This window comes from Phocoena sinus, chromosome 2 (assembly GCF_008692025.1).
Source record: "Phocoena sinus isolate mPhoSin1 chromosome 2, mPhoSin1.pri, whole genome shotgun sequence".
NCBI classification, from domain to species: domain Eukaryota; kingdom Metazoa; phylum Chordata; class Mammalia; order Artiodactyla; family Phocoenidae; genus Phocoena; species Phocoena sinus.
In genome coordinates this window covers 156,204,818-156,222,793 of record NC_045764.1, presented here as the reverse complement: position 1 = coordinate 156,222,793, position 17,976 = coordinate 156,204,818, and the positions used below count along the sequence as shown (strand labels likewise).

The 17,976-nt window shown below is 38.9% G+C and overlaps 2 protein-coding genes across 4 annotated transcripts in view; one reads left to right on the top strand and one right to left on the bottom strand.

Annotated features, from left to right (window-relative positions):
- Positions 1 to 3,669, top strand: part of GTF2A1 (general transcription factor IIA subunit 1) — a 127,894-nt gene extending 124,225 nt beyond the window's left edge. The window contains exon 10 of the transcript XR_004348769.1: positions 3,598 to 3,669. The gene's annotated coding sequence lies outside the window, so the exon portion shown is untranslated. The remainder of the gene's footprint in view (positions 1 to 3,597) is intronic.
- TSHR (thyroid stimulating hormone receptor) overlaps positions 1 to 17,976 on the bottom strand; it is a 168,718-nt gene that overhangs the window by 26,304 nt on the left and 124,438 nt on the right. For 2 of the 3 annotated variants that reach the window (XM_032624938.1, XM_032624939.1), the window contains one exon: positions 1,040 to 1,117. In XM_032624938.1, coding sequence (XP_032480829.1) covers positions 1,040 to 1,117 — 78 coding nt within the window. Of the gene's footprint in view, positions 1 to 816; positions 887 to 1,039; positions 1,118 to 17,976 lie in introns of those variants that run through there. The other variant, XM_032624940.1, reaches the window with a different exon arrangement.

The window sequence follows — 17,976 nt, the reverse complement described above, 5'->3', positions numbered from 1 at the left end:
TGAGGATGTAAGTCTTCGAGACTGTGTATCACCAGCTGTTCCCTTGGGATGCAATCATTACCTACCTGACACCTGAGGGACAGTGATCATCTATATGTAAAATATTAGTAGAACTTAATTTGTTTTTTGTTTTAATTTTTTTGGCCATGCCACGTGGCTTGCAGGGTCTTAGTTCCCCAACCAGGGATCAAACCCGTGCCCTCAGCAGTGAGAGCACAGAGTCCTAACCACTGGACCACCAGGGAATTCCCAATTTGTTCTTATTATTAAATGGAACCTCTTATGTATGTATGGAACCTTCGTGCCTCTGATGGATTGTCTTGTGCTTCTCCTGGGGGGCTCTGTTCCACTTTGGCAAGGATTGTACTAGATGCTCAAGAATGAAGTTCTAAACTAAGGCAAAACCAAGGGGATGGAGAAGATGGCACTAGAAGAGGCTTGCAGGAGACAGAATCAACAGAACTTCATCATGATTACATGTGGAGGTATAAATCAGAGGAAATGCACAAATAACTTTTTTTCCATGTTATTTTAAAAACTGTTTACATCCCATCTTTTCCAGTGATTATAAGTTTTCCCAGATATGAATCAAACTTTTTATACTCTTCCTTCTTTGTGCTATGAACCCCCATACGGTACAGTACCATAATGTATTGCATTATGCAATACACATTCATTTCTCAGCAAAGACTAGAGTGCCTTCCACCTATTTTTAGACCTCATATCTCAGAATTTTGCAAACACCAGCTGCTCAAAAATGTCTTTTTTTCCAAAAGAGGGCCTTCATGAATGTCCACACCAAGGTGGCATCAGGCATCAGGATGGCACAGTGGAGTCTGGGGCCTTCTGAGTCTCAAAGAACAAGGACTTTCTTCCAAGCAGTAACCTATACAGCTGGGCAGAAAAATACTAGCAGAAGCCTTTATCCAAGACAACAACATTCCCTCCCCACAGACATCATCAGCTACTCTTCTTAATGGCCCCCTCCCTTCCATTAAAAAAAAAAAAAGGCAAATATTCTTTTGTATGTCTTACTCACAGCAAGGTTGGTCCACTGTAAACTCCTCCAAATGTATCTTTGTCAATAGCTGTCAGGTATTTATTCTTGTTCAGGTAACTAGAGAAAGTGAGAGAGAGGATGGATTAGGTGAGGTTAAGCAAATTCACATAAACACCAAAATAAAATGAGAGCATGGTCTCCTTAGCTATTACCTGTTTCTTAGGAATTTGGAAAACACCTTACCTTCTTCCAGGTTAAGCACTCAAAATATTCTAGGTTTCAATCGTGCAAGGTTTACACACATTAATTATGGCAGAAGTCTTTGAAAGAGAACTTGTTTATGATCTAGTTTGCATATCTAGATTATATAAAAGTTGCCCAATTCCCTATTTACCTGGCCAATGGCGACTGTATTTTTCAATCTTCTTCAATACTGACTAAATTAAATTTTTTTTCTCAACATTGATCAATATTTACATTTACTTTTGATGACTGGGCTTAAATCAGGTATTCAGTGAAGGTGGAGAGTGGTAATGGGAACTGTCAGAGATTCACATCTTTTATTTGGGGCAGGATTGCCAGATTTAGCAAGTAAAAATACAGGATGCCAAGATAAACAATGAATAATTTTTTAGTATAAGTATTTCCCATGTAATTTTTGAAACATTCATATACTAAAAGGTTATTTGGTGTTTATCTGAAATTCAAATTTAATTGGGTGGCCAGCATTTTCTGTGGCAATCCTATACAGGGAATGGGGGGCAGGTTATACAGATAAGATTACAGGGTATACCTTTCCTGAAGGGCCTTGATGGGCACATTGATCTTTCCATTTTGAAAACATATTGGGCAGTTGAGGGTAAAATATTTTTGAGCAATTTAAGTCACAAAGTGATTCTGAAACATAAAATGACCTCCAAATGGATAAAAGCTTCCAAGCATTTTGAAACTGGCTTTTTCCCCCCTAGCTTTTTTAGAGAACAATGTTATCTAAAAAGAAACGAAGCATTATATATGTGTATATATATACATAGCCATCATATGTGTGTGTGTATAAAATCTCCTTGTTATAAATGATCTCAATTTACACATGTTTAGAATAACTCACCCCTGCATAGACTAAATTTAAGAGTCAGTGAGTGGTCACCTGTTGATGCAAAGTGAATGCAGTGGAGACTCAGGAGATCTGCTTAGATACAGATAATGCTTCCATTATTCTGTTTATGGTGTTTGCTCTTCATGATGCAAAATCCTCAAGGGCGATGGTTAATAAGAATAGTGTGACACTAGGTAAACAACAAGGTCCTACTGTATAGCACATGGAACTATTAATATATTCAGTATCTTGTAATAACCTATAATGGAAAAGAATCTGAAAAACTATATCTATATCTATATATGTGTATAACTGAATCACAGTGCTGCACACCTGAAACTAACACAACATTGCAAATCAACTATACTTCAATTAAAAAAAAAGAAAAGAATAGTGTGACATGAGGACTTTGTGTCAGAAGGATTCTTTCCCCAGAGCCCTCACAGAAGAACTTCTCCTTGGTTAATCGTCTCTCTCTCTCTTTCTCTGCATCTCTTGGTGAGATTGAGGAGAGGGAGGGTGGCTTTATTTGTGGCTGAGCCATGATGAGGTAGCCTCTGTTGCTGTTCAGAAGGCGAAAGCACAAACAGCACTTCCGTGAGGTCTGCCCTCAACCTCTCCTGGTCCAGCAGCTCTGCTCCTCTCTAGTCCTTTGTAGAGGATGGAACTTAGAATAAGAGAGGGCAGCCCTAGAGCCATAGATGGGTGTTCACTGGAGCAATTGGAGGAAGAGTTTTACCAAACACCAAGAAGTCTCCCTCTCCTGGGCAGGATGAGGGATTAACCAAATGACAAGTACTACGACTTCACACAATGACATCTCATAAATTGGTATACATTTTGTGATCCTTTACATTTTTTTCTCAAATCGAGCTTGAGAACTAACTTAAGGTAGCCACCATCAGTTTTCCTCATTGCAATCTTTGTTTCCTTCATGGCATTATCACAGTCTGTGATTATCTTGTGTATTTGTTTACTTTTTCATCGTCTGTCTCCCAAATCAGAGTTTAAGCTTTCTGTCTTACTCATTGTTGTATCGCCAGTGCCAAATTCAGTGCCTCTATAACTATTTACTGAAGGAGGGTGTAAATGATTGAACAAAAAATCAGTGCACTTTTCCTCCAAAATAGTGAGGTGAGCTATGCTAAACTTTAAGGAAAAAGTAATGGGGAATGAAAGCTAGAAGACTCATCATATGGTGTGGTGGCCAATTGACTCTTTTGATGGCAGTGACAAGCAACTTGTTTACAAATGCCACAAGGGTATGGTCCAGACATGGCCTCTTCGGGCAATGGCTGGATGGATACCAAGCTTCCAGGGTGCTGTTAAGTCAAAAATGGAGCGGGGGTATCAATTAACCCTCATATATGTACAAAGATGCAACTGAGATGTTACAGCAGCAAGTCTGTGCCTTCTGGATGAATGGCTATCATGTAAGTCTCTCACTCATAGGCTTCATTCGATCGTTGTTTGAGTCTCCTTCAACCCACTGTGTCCACAGAGTTCATGATCAGTGATAGCCAGAGCAGACAAGAGCCGCCTTGGAGACAAAACAACTGGAGAGAAGATCTTGAGCAGCATGGTTTTGTAAAAAGACAACTAACTCAACTCAAGTGCCACACTGGCTTGTGTCTCTTTTTATATTCTCTGGACCATGCAACTTGCAGATCACATTCTTTTCCCAGACTGCTGAAAATCAAGTAAGGACTAGTGAGCTCATCTCAGTTTTTCCTCTTCATCCCTGACTGCCGCAAGTGAAAATCAGCTTGCTCTAATCATTAGAAATGATTGTAAAACTAAATAATTGCTTGTCCAATTCTGCAGTGTTCTCATCTGATATTCAATACGCCCCCAAGGATAAGGAGTCTGGTTGATAAGTGTTAGAGTTTACCAGAAATGCTGCAGAAGATTTTAAACTGGGAAAGCCAGCCAGAGTCCAGAAGGGGAGAAGGAGGATGGAGAGAGGGTGCAGCCAACTTGAACGGAGATGAACTGGAGTCTTGAGGGAGGCTGCATTCTTCAAAACCAAGAGGGTTGTTTGGGCACTTCATCTCTTAGAAATAATTAGGTGCTTAAAAATGAAACCATCATTCCGCTGTTTAGCGGTTTGGAGGGCTGTCTTATTATCACAAATTATGATAATGCCATGAAGCTTTAACCTTGGGTTCAGATTGCTGATCCTACCTTCTCCTGGAGTGGAGGGGATGGGGATGGGAAATATATCTGCAGAAGCCTTAATATCCAAGAAGATTGTGCTTCCATCAGCCTCATTTATCGTATAATGTTTACTGGGAATGTCAGGTTAGTTAAATTGATTCCTTGACCTGGACTTATCCTGATTCCTCTGGAATCCACATTCTGTAAGCCAACTTGGGTAAATCAATCACAAATCTTGGTAGACTACATGGGTAACCTACTCCAGACAATGATTATTTTATTGGGAGAATATGTGTGTGTGATCATCTAAACTGTCTCTTCCAAGGACAAGATGAATGTAAACAAAAGAAGAGTAGAAAGTCTCGGAGTCTGCGGTGAAAGGAAAGACTTCTTGAAAGTCTTTCTGAGTACAAATACTGGAAGGGCTTATGAGCAAAGGACGGGTATCTCCTTTAAAAATAGGATAGACACTGCTACATGTAAGTATTCAATGCCTTTTCACTCTTCGGAGTATGTATGCCTCTTTGAGAACCTCTTGGAAGAAATGAAGTTCTTCCGAGAAAAGATATGTCAGATTTTTCATGTGGTGGGTGGGGGGGTGTAGGGAGAGGGGAGTTAAGAAGTCCTGCCCTAATTTAAGTGCCATGTATCTCACAGTTAAGGAAGAACAGTGTGGTCAGAAAAATGAAGATGGTCAGGAATGAGCTGGGGAAGAATATCCAGTTGATGAACTCAGTATGATAGACATAGCTCACATCCTTCCCCATTGAACTCACACTTGGCACACAACAGCCATTCAGTGAAAACATGCTGGATGATTAAATGAAAGTCCAGTTGCTGGGTAACGCCTAGCTCAAGGCACCCTCTGTATTATGTTTAAATGAGGACGTGTCAGAGGGGGGAGTATGACACTGTGGTAAGGAGAGTTGTGGTTGCTGCTGAGCTTTGCTCTCTCGGGAGTTTTAGGATACGTTTCAGCTCCAAGGTAGAATTTGAGCCTGCATTTCCACAATCCCCTTAGGGTAAATGGGTGGGCACCTGTTTATTCTGTGAGACTCTCATGGGAATACTTCTGTGGGAACTGTATTTCGCTCTCAGAGCATCAGTTATTTGGAAAATTAAAGAGAATCCCTGCCCAGCCCTCACTGTTCCATAAAAATCCTTTTAGTAGCTGAAATCAGGATACCTGCCTGTAAACAGTAAAAGGTGAGAAAATGCTCAAGGCTTCAACAGGCAGAGGTAAAAGCCAGCCTTGGAGCATATCCTACAAGCTGTTCAAATACTTACTCCATTAGAAAGAATAGCCTGCTTAATCCTATAATCTTCTCTATCGTCATCTTTTCCCAGTGCTCCAAGCTGCAGTGTTTTGCTTGTAATAAGCTAATGTGTGATGCTAATTAGTACATGAATTGTGTTGACTTCTCTGTTCATAACGATTAGTGTTTCATTATGCTCTTAGCACATCAAAATGGTATTTTTTTCTGCCCAAATGTTTACTGTCAGATGGTAGCCTGTTGCTAGAATTTGACAATACAAAATACAATACAGAGAATTAAATTTTCTGAGATAAGCGATATATCTCCATGCCAGATTGTGTGGAGAGGGTGGAAAAGAGGTTCCAAAGAATGAATGTGTGACTTAACTTGTGACTGAGAGCAGTTCAACTTCTGTTGAGCAAGGGATGCTTGTATTATTATTAATTCCACATCTGAGTGATGACAGTGTGCTTGGTTCCATATGAAATCACAGGACCATGTACTTTCGAGCATCTGCCATAATTTTCATGAACTTTTAATTACCCAACTGCTGCTGAGGCATCAGCGCTTGTTCTCAATGTGGGATTTGTCCAACTTGGCTGCAACCGTGTTCTTCAGTTACACTAAAAAAATAGGTCTAAGTGAGGTCAAATCTGCTAATTTCAGTAAATTGACATGAGGCAGATGATGGGGAATAATCACGCTTTTGGATGAGCAATTGTTTAAATTAGAAGTTAAAATATTTGAACATACTTCTGGAGGATTCAACAAATTGCTAACATGCCATGTACAGTTTTTGAACAATATTAGGGTAATTATAGAATACTGTAGTGTTTACATTAGTTTTAAATCACAGTTAGTATTGAGGATAGAGGCAACAGCTCCATGTTAAAATCACAAAGTGAATACTATTTTGTTATCACTATGGAAACCTGACCTCTGTTTTCTCCATCTACAGTTATGGAGCTTTATTTATCTCCGTTACTTATCTTCCTCTAGTTCCAGCCATCTTTATCACGATTATCATCTTGATTTTACCTTGGATTTATAGGATACCTTTTAATGGAGTGCATAAAGCTAAGAAAAATTTAGTTTCCATCAACCAGGAATCACAGACTTAGGGTAGAACGAATAGATGGAATGTTGTTTTATAACAGGAGCAGAGATTTAAGTTCAGATTTAAAATACTGATTGGATAAAAAGATCTTTATTTTATTTTATGATTGGATCTTAACTTTCAAACCCTAAAATATTTTTGTCCAGATACTTCTTATCTTTATCCCATGTTTGCCATTTAACCTTTACCAGGAATTGGGAGAAATAAGCTACATATTTTATCACACAATGGTCATCCTCACTGAATACCTACATCTAGACCAGATGTCCACAAACTATGACCATGTGGTCACATTCTGCCTGTCACCAATTTTTGTAAATAAAATTTTATTGAAATACGGCCATGCTCATTTGTTTATGAATTGTCTGTGGCTGCTTTCACACTACAATGGTAGAGTTGAGAAGCTGTGACTGAGATCTTATGTCCCACAAAGCCCAAAGTATTTGTTATCCGGCTCTTTCCAGAAAAAGTTTGCTGATCTCAGATCTAGACTTCTAAAAATCAAGAAACAAATGATTCTCAGTTAAGAAATATTGCCCACATTTGTTAAACCCTTCCAAATTTTACATAAAAATGTCAAGAAAGTATGTGAAAATGGTGCGTTGATTTCTTTCCTGTGTTTCAAGGGATAGTTGTAGTGACTAGAACAGACTGTATGTAATTCAGAGAATCAGTGAATTAAAATCCATTGTTTTCATGAGAATAACTCTCTCCCATCAACCAAGCCTCTCACAGAGCCCATGATATGGTCTAAGGAGAAAGTTGGTAGGAAGGTAGAGACCGTTTTCCTACATAATCTTTTCATAGGTTTAACTTCAGAAGACCACAGGATGATCTGAAAATTTACTGGCTCTCAAGATTCTCCATAGCCTGCCTCTTGAATAAACCTTGTTAAATTTACCTGCCTCCGAACAAGGCAGTATATCAAAAGATTCTTCTTCAGTAGCTTTCCCCAAAAAGTGTTCTGTGGAACACCAGTCCAGAGAGGTGCTCCTGGAACCAAGAACTCCCTGAGAAGCTCTGCATACTGTATCCCCCTGCTGGATATTAGTAATTCAGATTATTCTATTAAAAGATGCAAGAAGTCCACCTGTATACTTTGTTTAACTTTACAAGGTCATGAATAGCTTTTTAAAAAGTAACACCAGTTAATTGACCATGGAAAGAGAGCTTAAGGAACATAGTTTAGGAAATGCCCTCCCCTCCCCTCCCCCAGATTATTCTCTTACCACAAAAGCTAGGGAGAAGTTGGGATAGAAATTATTGTTCCATTGTTATTTTTTTCATTTTTTCAATAAAAATGTCTCTAAACTCCTTTGATATCCTGCAGCTGACTTTATGACCAAAACTGTAAAATAACAGGCTACTAGATTTACACTGAGATCCACTTAGCAGAACAGTCTGCTGATTACAGAAGATTCACTTTGGAAATCTCTTGAAGTGTCTGTGGAGTTCCCTAAACACGACCAAAAGGCCAATTATGAGCAGGCATGAGAAGTTTGAAGCAAAATGACGAACACACATAGGCTGACTTTAACCCCAAATCTTTGAATTTAATAACATTTGATCATGCCAGCCTTTTCATCAAGGTGTCCCTCACTCAGACCTCATTTGGTAGCTGGTTGAGTTGGTGACCTTGCTGCATTGGTTAAAGTCAGGTTCTCCCTGACAAATGACACCGTTGCTTGGTGTGACTGTTCTCTGAAACTCCTGGTTGTGCCTTGAGTCTTGAGTGACCTCCTTTCTCTCACATGAGTCCACTCTTTCCAGCTACAAGATCTTTTAGCTTCTGTATTTCATGACTTTAAAAGACTAAGAAGTGTAAATATTCTCCTGGGCTAAGAAACAAGTAGCAGTGGCGAGAGGAGTTGGGTTTCCAAGCCTTAGTGGTGGCTGGTAAGTCAGCAGTTATGAATCCCAGCAGGGCACAGGGAAGTCTTGAGTCAGGAGATCCAGTTTCTGGCTTTGGCTTGGCCATGTGATAGCTCTATCAAATCTAAAAAGCCATACTTAAAAAAAAGCCATATGTTCACTTTGGGCTTCATTCCTTTTATGTGTAAATTGTGACTATTGGACAAGAAGAGTGATAACATACACCACAGCTGTGGTTCTTGACCTTTGATTTACATTGGACTCACTGGGGAGATTTAAAAATTCCCATGCCTTGGCTATCCTCAGACCAATTAATCCAGAATTTCTGGAGGTAAAGCCTAGGCATCAGGGCTTCCAAATCTCTTCAGGTGATTCAAATTTGCAGCCAATACCAAGAACTATGCTCTGCAGACCTTAAAGTCTGAATTTTATACTCAAATCTCTGTCAGATAACTGAGAGGGATTGAGGGTGATATCGTCCAATGACTAAATATGGCAGGACAAAGAAGCAAATGACTGAAAGCACAGATCCTCATATTGGGCATTAAAATCATTTGCTTGTGGAAAAAGAAAAGTTTTAGAAATGAATTACTCTATATTTGAGGTTGGTTTGGGGTCCTTCTCATCCAGAATTCTGCAAAAGTAATTTGAGTTCAGGCGAATTTGGATTCAGGTGGACACATTGAATTCAGAAGTCATATTATCAGCTCTGGTCTCCCTGGTTGAAAGTTTCTTCACTGTTCCTACCCCAGCCCTTGCTAATGTGGTTCTCTGTTGCCTTAATGCTAACATCTTGATGACACTGATGTCTAGAACAGAGTGACAATCTTCTGACATCTTTATACCTTAAGTATTTACAAACTGTCTAACTTATTTTGAAAAGTCCCAATTCCACACTTCATTCATAGAAAATTTGAATTGAGAAGATCATTTCCCTAAGGGTCATGGCTTTCTAGAAATAAAGAGGAAAACATTTTGTTAAACTCATGTAATACTAAAATTGAATGCTAATAATTTTTTAATGTGATAAATCTAGGGAAAATCATGCTTATGTCACCAAGCAAGGATACTTAGTGTTCAGTTATTTTCAACCTGAAATGCATATTTTGATCTGGGTACATTTCTTCCTAATGTACTTTGACCCTTGATATTGCTGCCCGCAAGTTGACCCCACTAGAATGTGTGTTAAGTGTGAGCAGGGAGCACATTGGTCTTGTTCATCTTTGTATTGCCAGTGAAAAGCACAGTAACCAGGATCATTGAAGGTGTTCAATAAATATGTTGAAAAGTAGAGGACATGCATGGAAGGGGAATGGTAGCACATCCAAAGGAGGGCCTCTGGAGTGTGGAGTTTGGAGAAAGAGATGGCCACCAGAATCCTGGAAGAATGTCAAAAGAACTCTCTACAAATATATATAAAAAAGTTGAAGAGACCTCCCAGCTCCATGTAATATCAAACGGCGAAAATCTCCCAGAGATCTCTATCTCAACACCAAGACCCAGCTCCAATCAACAACCAGCAAGCTACAGTGCTGGACACCCTATGCTAAACAACTAGCAAGACAGGAACACAATCCCACCCATTAGCAGAGAGGCTGCCTAAAATCATAATAAGGTCACAGACACTTCAAAACACACCACCAGATGTGGAACTGCCCACCAGAAAGACAAGATCCAGCCTCATCCACCAGAACACAGGCACTAGTCCCCTACACCAGGAAGCCTACACAACCCACTGAACCAACCTTAGCCACTGGGGGCAGACACCAGAAACAACGGGAACTACGAACCTGCAGCCTGCGAAAAGGAGACCCCCCAACACAGTAAGTTAAGCAAAATGAGCAGTCAAAGAAAAACACAGCAGATGAAGGAGCAAGATAAAAACCCACCAGACCTAACAAATGAAGAGGAAATAGGCAGTCTACCTGAAAAAGAATTCAGAATAATGATAATAAAGATGATCCAAAATCTTGGAAGTAGAATGGAGAAAATACAAGAACCGTTTAACAAGGACATAGACGAACTAAAGAGCAAACAAACAGTCATGAACAACACAATAAATGAAAGTAAAAATTCTCTAAAAGGGATCAATAGCAGAATAACTGAGGCACAAGAATGGATAAGCGACCTGGAAGATAAAATAGTGGAAATAGCTACTGCAGAGCAGAATAAAGAAAAAAGAATGAAAAGAATTGAGGTCAGTCTCAGAGACTTCTGGGAAAACATTAAACACACCAACGTTCGAATTATAGGGGTCCCAGAAGAAGAAGAGTAAAAGAAAGGGACTGAGAAAATATTTGAAGAGATTATAGTTGAAAACTTCCCTAATATGGGTAAGGAAATAGTTAATCAAGTCCAGGAAGCACAGAGAGTCCCATACAGGATAAATCCAAGGAGAAACATGCCAAGAAACATATTAATCAAACTATCAAAAATTAAATACAGGGCTTCCCTGCTGGTGCAGTGGTTGAGAGTCCGCCTGCTGACAGGGGACACGGGTTTGTGCCCCGGTCCAGGAAGATCCCACATGCCGCGGAGTGACTGGGCCCGTGAACCATGGCTGCTGAGCCTACGCGTCCGGAGCCTGTGCTCTGCAACAGGAGAGGCCACAACTGTGAGAGGCCCATGTACCACAAAAAAAAAAAAAAAATTAAATACAAAGAAAAAATATTAAAAGCAGCAAGGGAAAAACAACAAATAACACACAAGGGAATCCCCATAAGGTTAACAGCTGATCTTTCAGCATAAACTCTGCAAGCCAGAGGGAGTGGCAGGACATATTTAAAGTGATGAAAAGGAAAAACCTACAACCAAGATTACTCTACCCAGCAAGGATCTCATTCAGATTTGATGGAGAAATTAAAACCTTTACAGACAAGCCAAAGCTAAGAGAATTCAGCACCACAAAACCAGCTTTACAACAAATGTTAATGGAACTTTTCTAGGCAGGAAACACTAGAGAAGGAAAAGACCTACAATAACAAACCAGAAACAATTAAGAAAATGGGAATAGGAACATACATATTGGTAATTACCTTAAATGTAAATGGATTAAATGCTCCCACCAAAAGACATAGACTGGCTGAATGGATACAAAAACAGGACCCATATATATGCTGTCTACAAGATACCCACTTCAGACCTAGGGACACAGACAAACTGAAAGTGAGGGGATGGAAAAAGATATTCTATGCAAATGGAAATCAAAAGTAACCTGGAGTAGCAAATCTCATATCAGACAAAATAGACTTTAAAACAAAGACTATTACAAGAGACAGAGAAGGACACTACATAATGATCAAGGGATCAATCCAAGAAGAAGATATAACAATTGTAAATATTTATGCACCCACATAAGAGCACCTCGATACATAAGGCAAATGCTAACAGCCATAAAATGGGATATCGACAGTAACACAATCATAGTAGCGGACTTTAACACTCCACTTTCACCAATGGACAGATCATCCAAAAGGAAAATAAATAAGGAAACACAAGATATAAATGATACATTAAACAAGATGGACTTAATGGATATTTACAGGACATTCCATCCAAAAACAACAGAATATACTTTCTTCTCAAGTGCTCATGGAATATTCTCCAGGACAGATCACATCTTGGGTCAGAAGTCAAGCCTTGGTAAATTTAAGAAAACTGAAATCATATCAAGTATCTTTTCTGACCACAGTGCTATGAATAGATATCAATTACAGGAAAAAATCTGTAAAAACTACAAACACATGGAGGCTAAACAATACACTACTTAATAACCAAAGGATCACTGAAGAAATCAAAGAGGAAATCAAAAAATACCTAGAATCTGATGAAAATGAAAACATGATGACTCAAAACCTATGGGATACAGCAAAAGCAGTTCTAAGAGGGAAGTTTATAGCAATGCAATCCTACCTCAAGAAACAAGAAACATCTAAAATAAACAACCTAACCTTACACCTAAAGCAATTAGAGAAAGAAGAACAAAAAACCCTCAAAGTTAGCAGAAGGAAAGAAATCATAACGACCAGATCAGAAATAAATGAGAAAGAAATGAAAGAAACAATAGCAAAGATCAATAAAACTAAAAGCTGGTTCTTTGAGAAGATAAACAAAATTGACAAACCATTAGCCAGACTCATCAAGAGAAAGAGGGAGAAGACTCAAGTCAATAGAATTATAAATGAAAAAGGGGAAGTAACAACTGACACTGCAGAAATACAAAGGATCATGAGAGATTGCTAAAAGAAACAATATGCCAATAATATGGACAACCTGGAAGAAATGGACAAATTCTTACAAATTCACAACCTTCCAAGACTGAACCAGGAAGAAATAGAAAATATGAACAGACCAATCACAAGCACTGAACTTGAAACTGTGATTAAAAATCTTCCAACAAACAAAAGCCCAGGACCAGATGGCTTCACAGGCGAATTCTATCAAACATTTAGAGAAGAGCTAACACCTATCCTTCTCAAACTCTTCGAAAATATAGCAGAGGGAGGAACACTCCCAAACTCATTCTATGAGGCCAGCATCACCCTGATACCAAAACCAGACAAAGATGTCACAAGGAAAGAAAACTATAGGCCAATATCACTGATGAACATAGATGCAAAAATCCTCAACAAAATACTAGCAAACAGAATCCAACAGCACATTAAAAGGATCATACACCATGATCAAGTGGGGTTTACCCCAGGAATGCAAGGATTCTTAAATATATGCAAATCAATCAATGTGAAACACCATATTAACAAATTGAAGGAGAAAAACCATATGATCATCTCAACAGATGCAGAGAAAGTTTTTGACAAAATTCAACACTCATTTATGTTAAAACCTTCCAGAAAGTAGGCATAGAGGGAACTTTCCTAAACATCATAAAGGCCATATATGACAAACACACAGCCAACATCATCCTCAATGGTGAAAAACTGAAACCATTTCCACTAAGATCAGGAACAAGACAAGGTTGCCCACTCTCACCATTATTATTCAACATAGTTTTGGAAGTTGTAGCCAAGCAATCAGAGAAGAAAAGGAAATAAAATGAATCCAAATCAGAAAAGAAGAAGTAAAGCTGTCATTGTTTGCAGATGACATGATACTCTCCATAGAGAATCCTAAAGATGCTACCAGAAAACTACTAGAGCTAATCAATGAATTTGGAAAAGTAGCAGGATACAAAATTAATGCACAGAAATCTCTTGCATTCCTATACACTAATCATGAAAAATCTGAAAGTGAAATTAAGAAAACACTCCTATTAACCACTGCAACAAAAAGAATAAAATACCTAGGAATAAACCTACCTAAGGGGACCAAAGACCTATTTGCAGAAAATTATAAGACACTGATGAAAGAAATTAAAAATGATACAAACAGATGTAGAGATATATCATGTTCTTGGATTGGAAGAATCAACATTGTGAAAATGACTCTACTACCCAAAACAATCTACAGATTCAATGCAATCCTTATCAAACTACCAATGGCATTCTTCACAGAACTAGAACAAAAAATTTCACAATTTGTATGGAAATACAAAAGACCCCGAATACCCAAAGTAATCTTTAGAAAGAAAAACGGAGTTGGAGGAATCAGGCTCCCTGACTTCAGACTATATTACAAAGCTATAGTAATCAAGACAGTATGGTACTGGCACAAAAACAGAAATATAGATCAATGGAACAGGATAGAAAGCCCAAAGATAAACCCACGCACATATGGTCACCTTATCTTTGATAAAGGAGGCAAGAATATGCAGTGGAGAAAAGACAGCCTCTTCAATAAGTGGTGCTGGAAAAACTAGATAGCTACATGTAAAAGTATGAAATTAGAACACTCCCTAACACCATACACAAAAATAAACTCAAAATGCATTAAAGACCTAAATGAAAGGCCAGACACCATCAAACTCTTAGAGGAAAACATAGGCAGAACACTCTATGACATAAATCACAGCAAGATCCTTTTTGACCCACCTCCTAAAGAAATGGAAATAAAAACAAAAATAAACAAATGGGACCTAATGAAACTTCAAAGCTTTTGCACAGCGAAAGAAACCATAAACAACACCAAAAGACAACCCTCAGAATGGGAGAAAATATTTGCAAATGAAGCAACTGACAAAGGATTAATCTCCAAAATTTACAAACAGCTCATGCAGCTCAATATCCAAAAAACAAACAACCCAATCCAAAAATGGGCAGAAGACCTAAATAGACATTTCTCCAAAGCAGATATACAGATTGCCCACAGACACATGTAAGAATGGTCAACATCATTAATCATTAGAGAAATGCAAATCAAAACTACAATGCGATATCATCTCACACCAGTCGGAATGGCCATCATCAAAAAATCTACAAACAATAAATGCTGGAGAGGGTGTGGAGAAAAGGGAACCCTCATACCCTGCTGGTGGGAATGTAAATTGATACAGCCACTATGGAGAACAGTATGGAGGTTCCTTAAAAAACTAAAAATAGAACTACCATATGACCCAGCAATCCCACTACTGTGCGTATACCCTGAGAAAACCATAATTCAAGAAGAGTCATGTACCACAGTGTTCATTGCAGCTCTATTTACAATAGCCAGGAGATGGAAGCAACCTAAGTGTTCATTGACAGATGAATGGATAAAGAAGATGTGGCACATATATACAATGGAATATTACTCAGCCATAAAAAGAAACGAAATTGAGTTATTTCTAGTGAGGTGGATGGACTTAGAGTCTGTCATACAGAGTGAAGTAAGTCAGAAAGAGAAAAACAAATACCGTATGCTAACACATATATATGCAATCTGAAAAAAAAAATGGTCATGAACAACCCAGGGGTAAGACAGGAATAAAGACGCAGACCTACTAGAGAATGGCCTTGAGGACACAGGGAGGGGGAAGGGTAAGCTGGGACAAAGTGAAAGTGGTAGTGTATATATGGACATATGTACACTACCAGGTGTGAAGTGGGTGGCTGGTGGGAAGCAGCCGCATAGCACAGGGAGATCAGCTCGGTGCTTTGTGACCAGCTGGAGGGGTGAGATAGGGAGTGTGGGAGGGAGGGAGACGCAAGAGGGAGGAGATACGGGGATATATGTGTATGTATGACTGATTCCCTTTGTTATAAGACAGAAGCTAACACACCATTTAAAGCAATTATACTCCAATGAAAAGGTTAATAAATAAATAAATAAGTTGAATCCAAGAGGTTCAAGTTATGACAGTGATGGGCATGGAGCTCATACACCTGGGTCCTCCATCTAGGAAGGAATTGTCTATCCAGCTGCTGGGCCTACTGTCAGGAGAAAAGCTTTAGCTATCAGTCCCTGGGATTGCCTCAGCTGCAGAGAATGGTCTCACCTAAGGACACCTATGTTAGGGTAGCTTAAATCTAACGACCAAAGAAGATGGGAGTATAGCTGTCTGGCCATTTTAGTGAAACAGGAAAACTCTAGGCCATATTTAGCTCCAGAGTTCTCTGTCAGGTCAGCCAACTTTTCCTGCTACCCCATCTTGCTTTGCTTTCATACCCTCCCTTCCATATCGGTAGATTCCAGGAGCTCTCCTCGATAAACATCCTGCACACTAAAAAAAGCAAAGAAAATTAAATGTAGGATTGTGTGAGATTTGAACAATAAAGTTAAGATGGAAGTAGGGTCTCTCCAGTACTGTAAATAAATTTGATGTATAAGTATTCATGTTACTCTGTTGAGTCTTTTCAGACTTCTCCTATAATTATGTATTTATACAAATGACTAATATCAACCCAGATGAGCCTACACCTAGGCAATCTAGATATAGGTACTCTGATCTTCACTTAACAAAGACTACCAAGAAACCCAAAAGCCTGGTAAAGAGTGAGACCCCACTTCAAACAGAACTTAGGAAGCCACGTCAAGGTATAATGACTTTGAACTTATTAACCTGTGTTGTGCAGGTAATTTAACTCACCCTGCTCAAGTTGCTCAATGGACCAGCAGCCTCAGTATCACCTGGGAGCTTGTTAGAAATGCAGAATCCTGGGGCTCACCCCAGATCTACTTAATCAGATTCTGCATTTTAACAAGACCCCCCAGATCGTTTATATATGCTCAATAAAGTTTGAGAAGCACCGTAGAGCACAACAGATCTAGAACCACAGGCCTTAAGATTGTGCAATGATCGTTTCCAGAATATAAAACAATTATGTATGAAATGTTTAAAGGGAAAAAAAAAAAAAGATGGAATTACAAAAACGAGCAGGCAGACTTTTAAAGAAGCAAATAGAGCTTCTGGAATGGAAAAAATACAATTGTTTATAAATACTCAACAAACTGTCATAAAACAAATTAAACACAAGAATCTATCATTTGTTGCTTCAGCTGACTCTTATGCATGGTAGTTTCTTCCTTTCCTATGTGTGATTTTTGACTGTAAGCACCTATTTGATTGATTTTAAAAATCTGGGCCTGCACTGGGGTTCTTTCCTCTGCAGAGGTTTGCATTTATTTCTGCCAGGAGTCCAGAGGTTCTACTAGTGTGGTCCCACTCCAGCTCTCATCCAGGTTCCCAGGCTTAATCCAGCAGTCTCAGGTTTGCATCACTTCTCCACCTTCTCACTGACTTCTCACTGAGTCTATTCTCCTGGCACCACTGATGTTGGCAGCTGCCCCCAAGGGAACTGCACCCTCTGTAAGCACCCACCGTTTTGGTTTCAGCTACTCGTTTGTTAGTTGTTTCATTTTCCTCTCTTGGGGATATGACATAAAATATGTTTTTTCAAAATATATCACTTAGTTCTTTCGTAGTAGAAACAAATTATCTAGTTCACCATACTGTGGAAAGCAGACTCTACTAAAGCTCTTTGTCATTTATTAGCTATTAGGTTAAATCACACACCAGTATGGCTGAACCAGTCTAGCAGCTCTTAGACACAAAGTATGCTCTGGCATGGACACTGGGGACCACAGAGATCTGATAGAAAGGTACTACAAAGACAGAGACCCATGTTAATCACTATCTTTTTGCCAATATCCTGTTCTAGGTATTATTTATTTGCAGAGAAGGCAAAATCTGGATATGGCTTTTCAGCTATTTCTAACTGAATCAAATATAAACTGACACCTTTCCTGAAAATATGTCAGATAAAACGAAAAGAAAAGGCTTACCTTCTGAATAGCTTTGGACTTAATTAAAGACACCCCTTTACTTCATGTACATGGTAGATGAACATTTACACACACACACACACACACACACACACACACACACACTCCTACAAGATAATAGAAGGTGACACCATCGTTCTCCATTTTATTAAAGATAAAAGATTTGGGATTTAGAATTGGAGTTAACATAAGTCCACTAAAGCTGGCTCTTGTCAAGTTCCTTAACATTATCCCCAAGTCTTGGTCATGCTAACTCTGAGGTTGAGGAATGCTCTGGTGGAACCTATCTCTAGCAGAATTCTGACCCACTGAATGGTCCTTC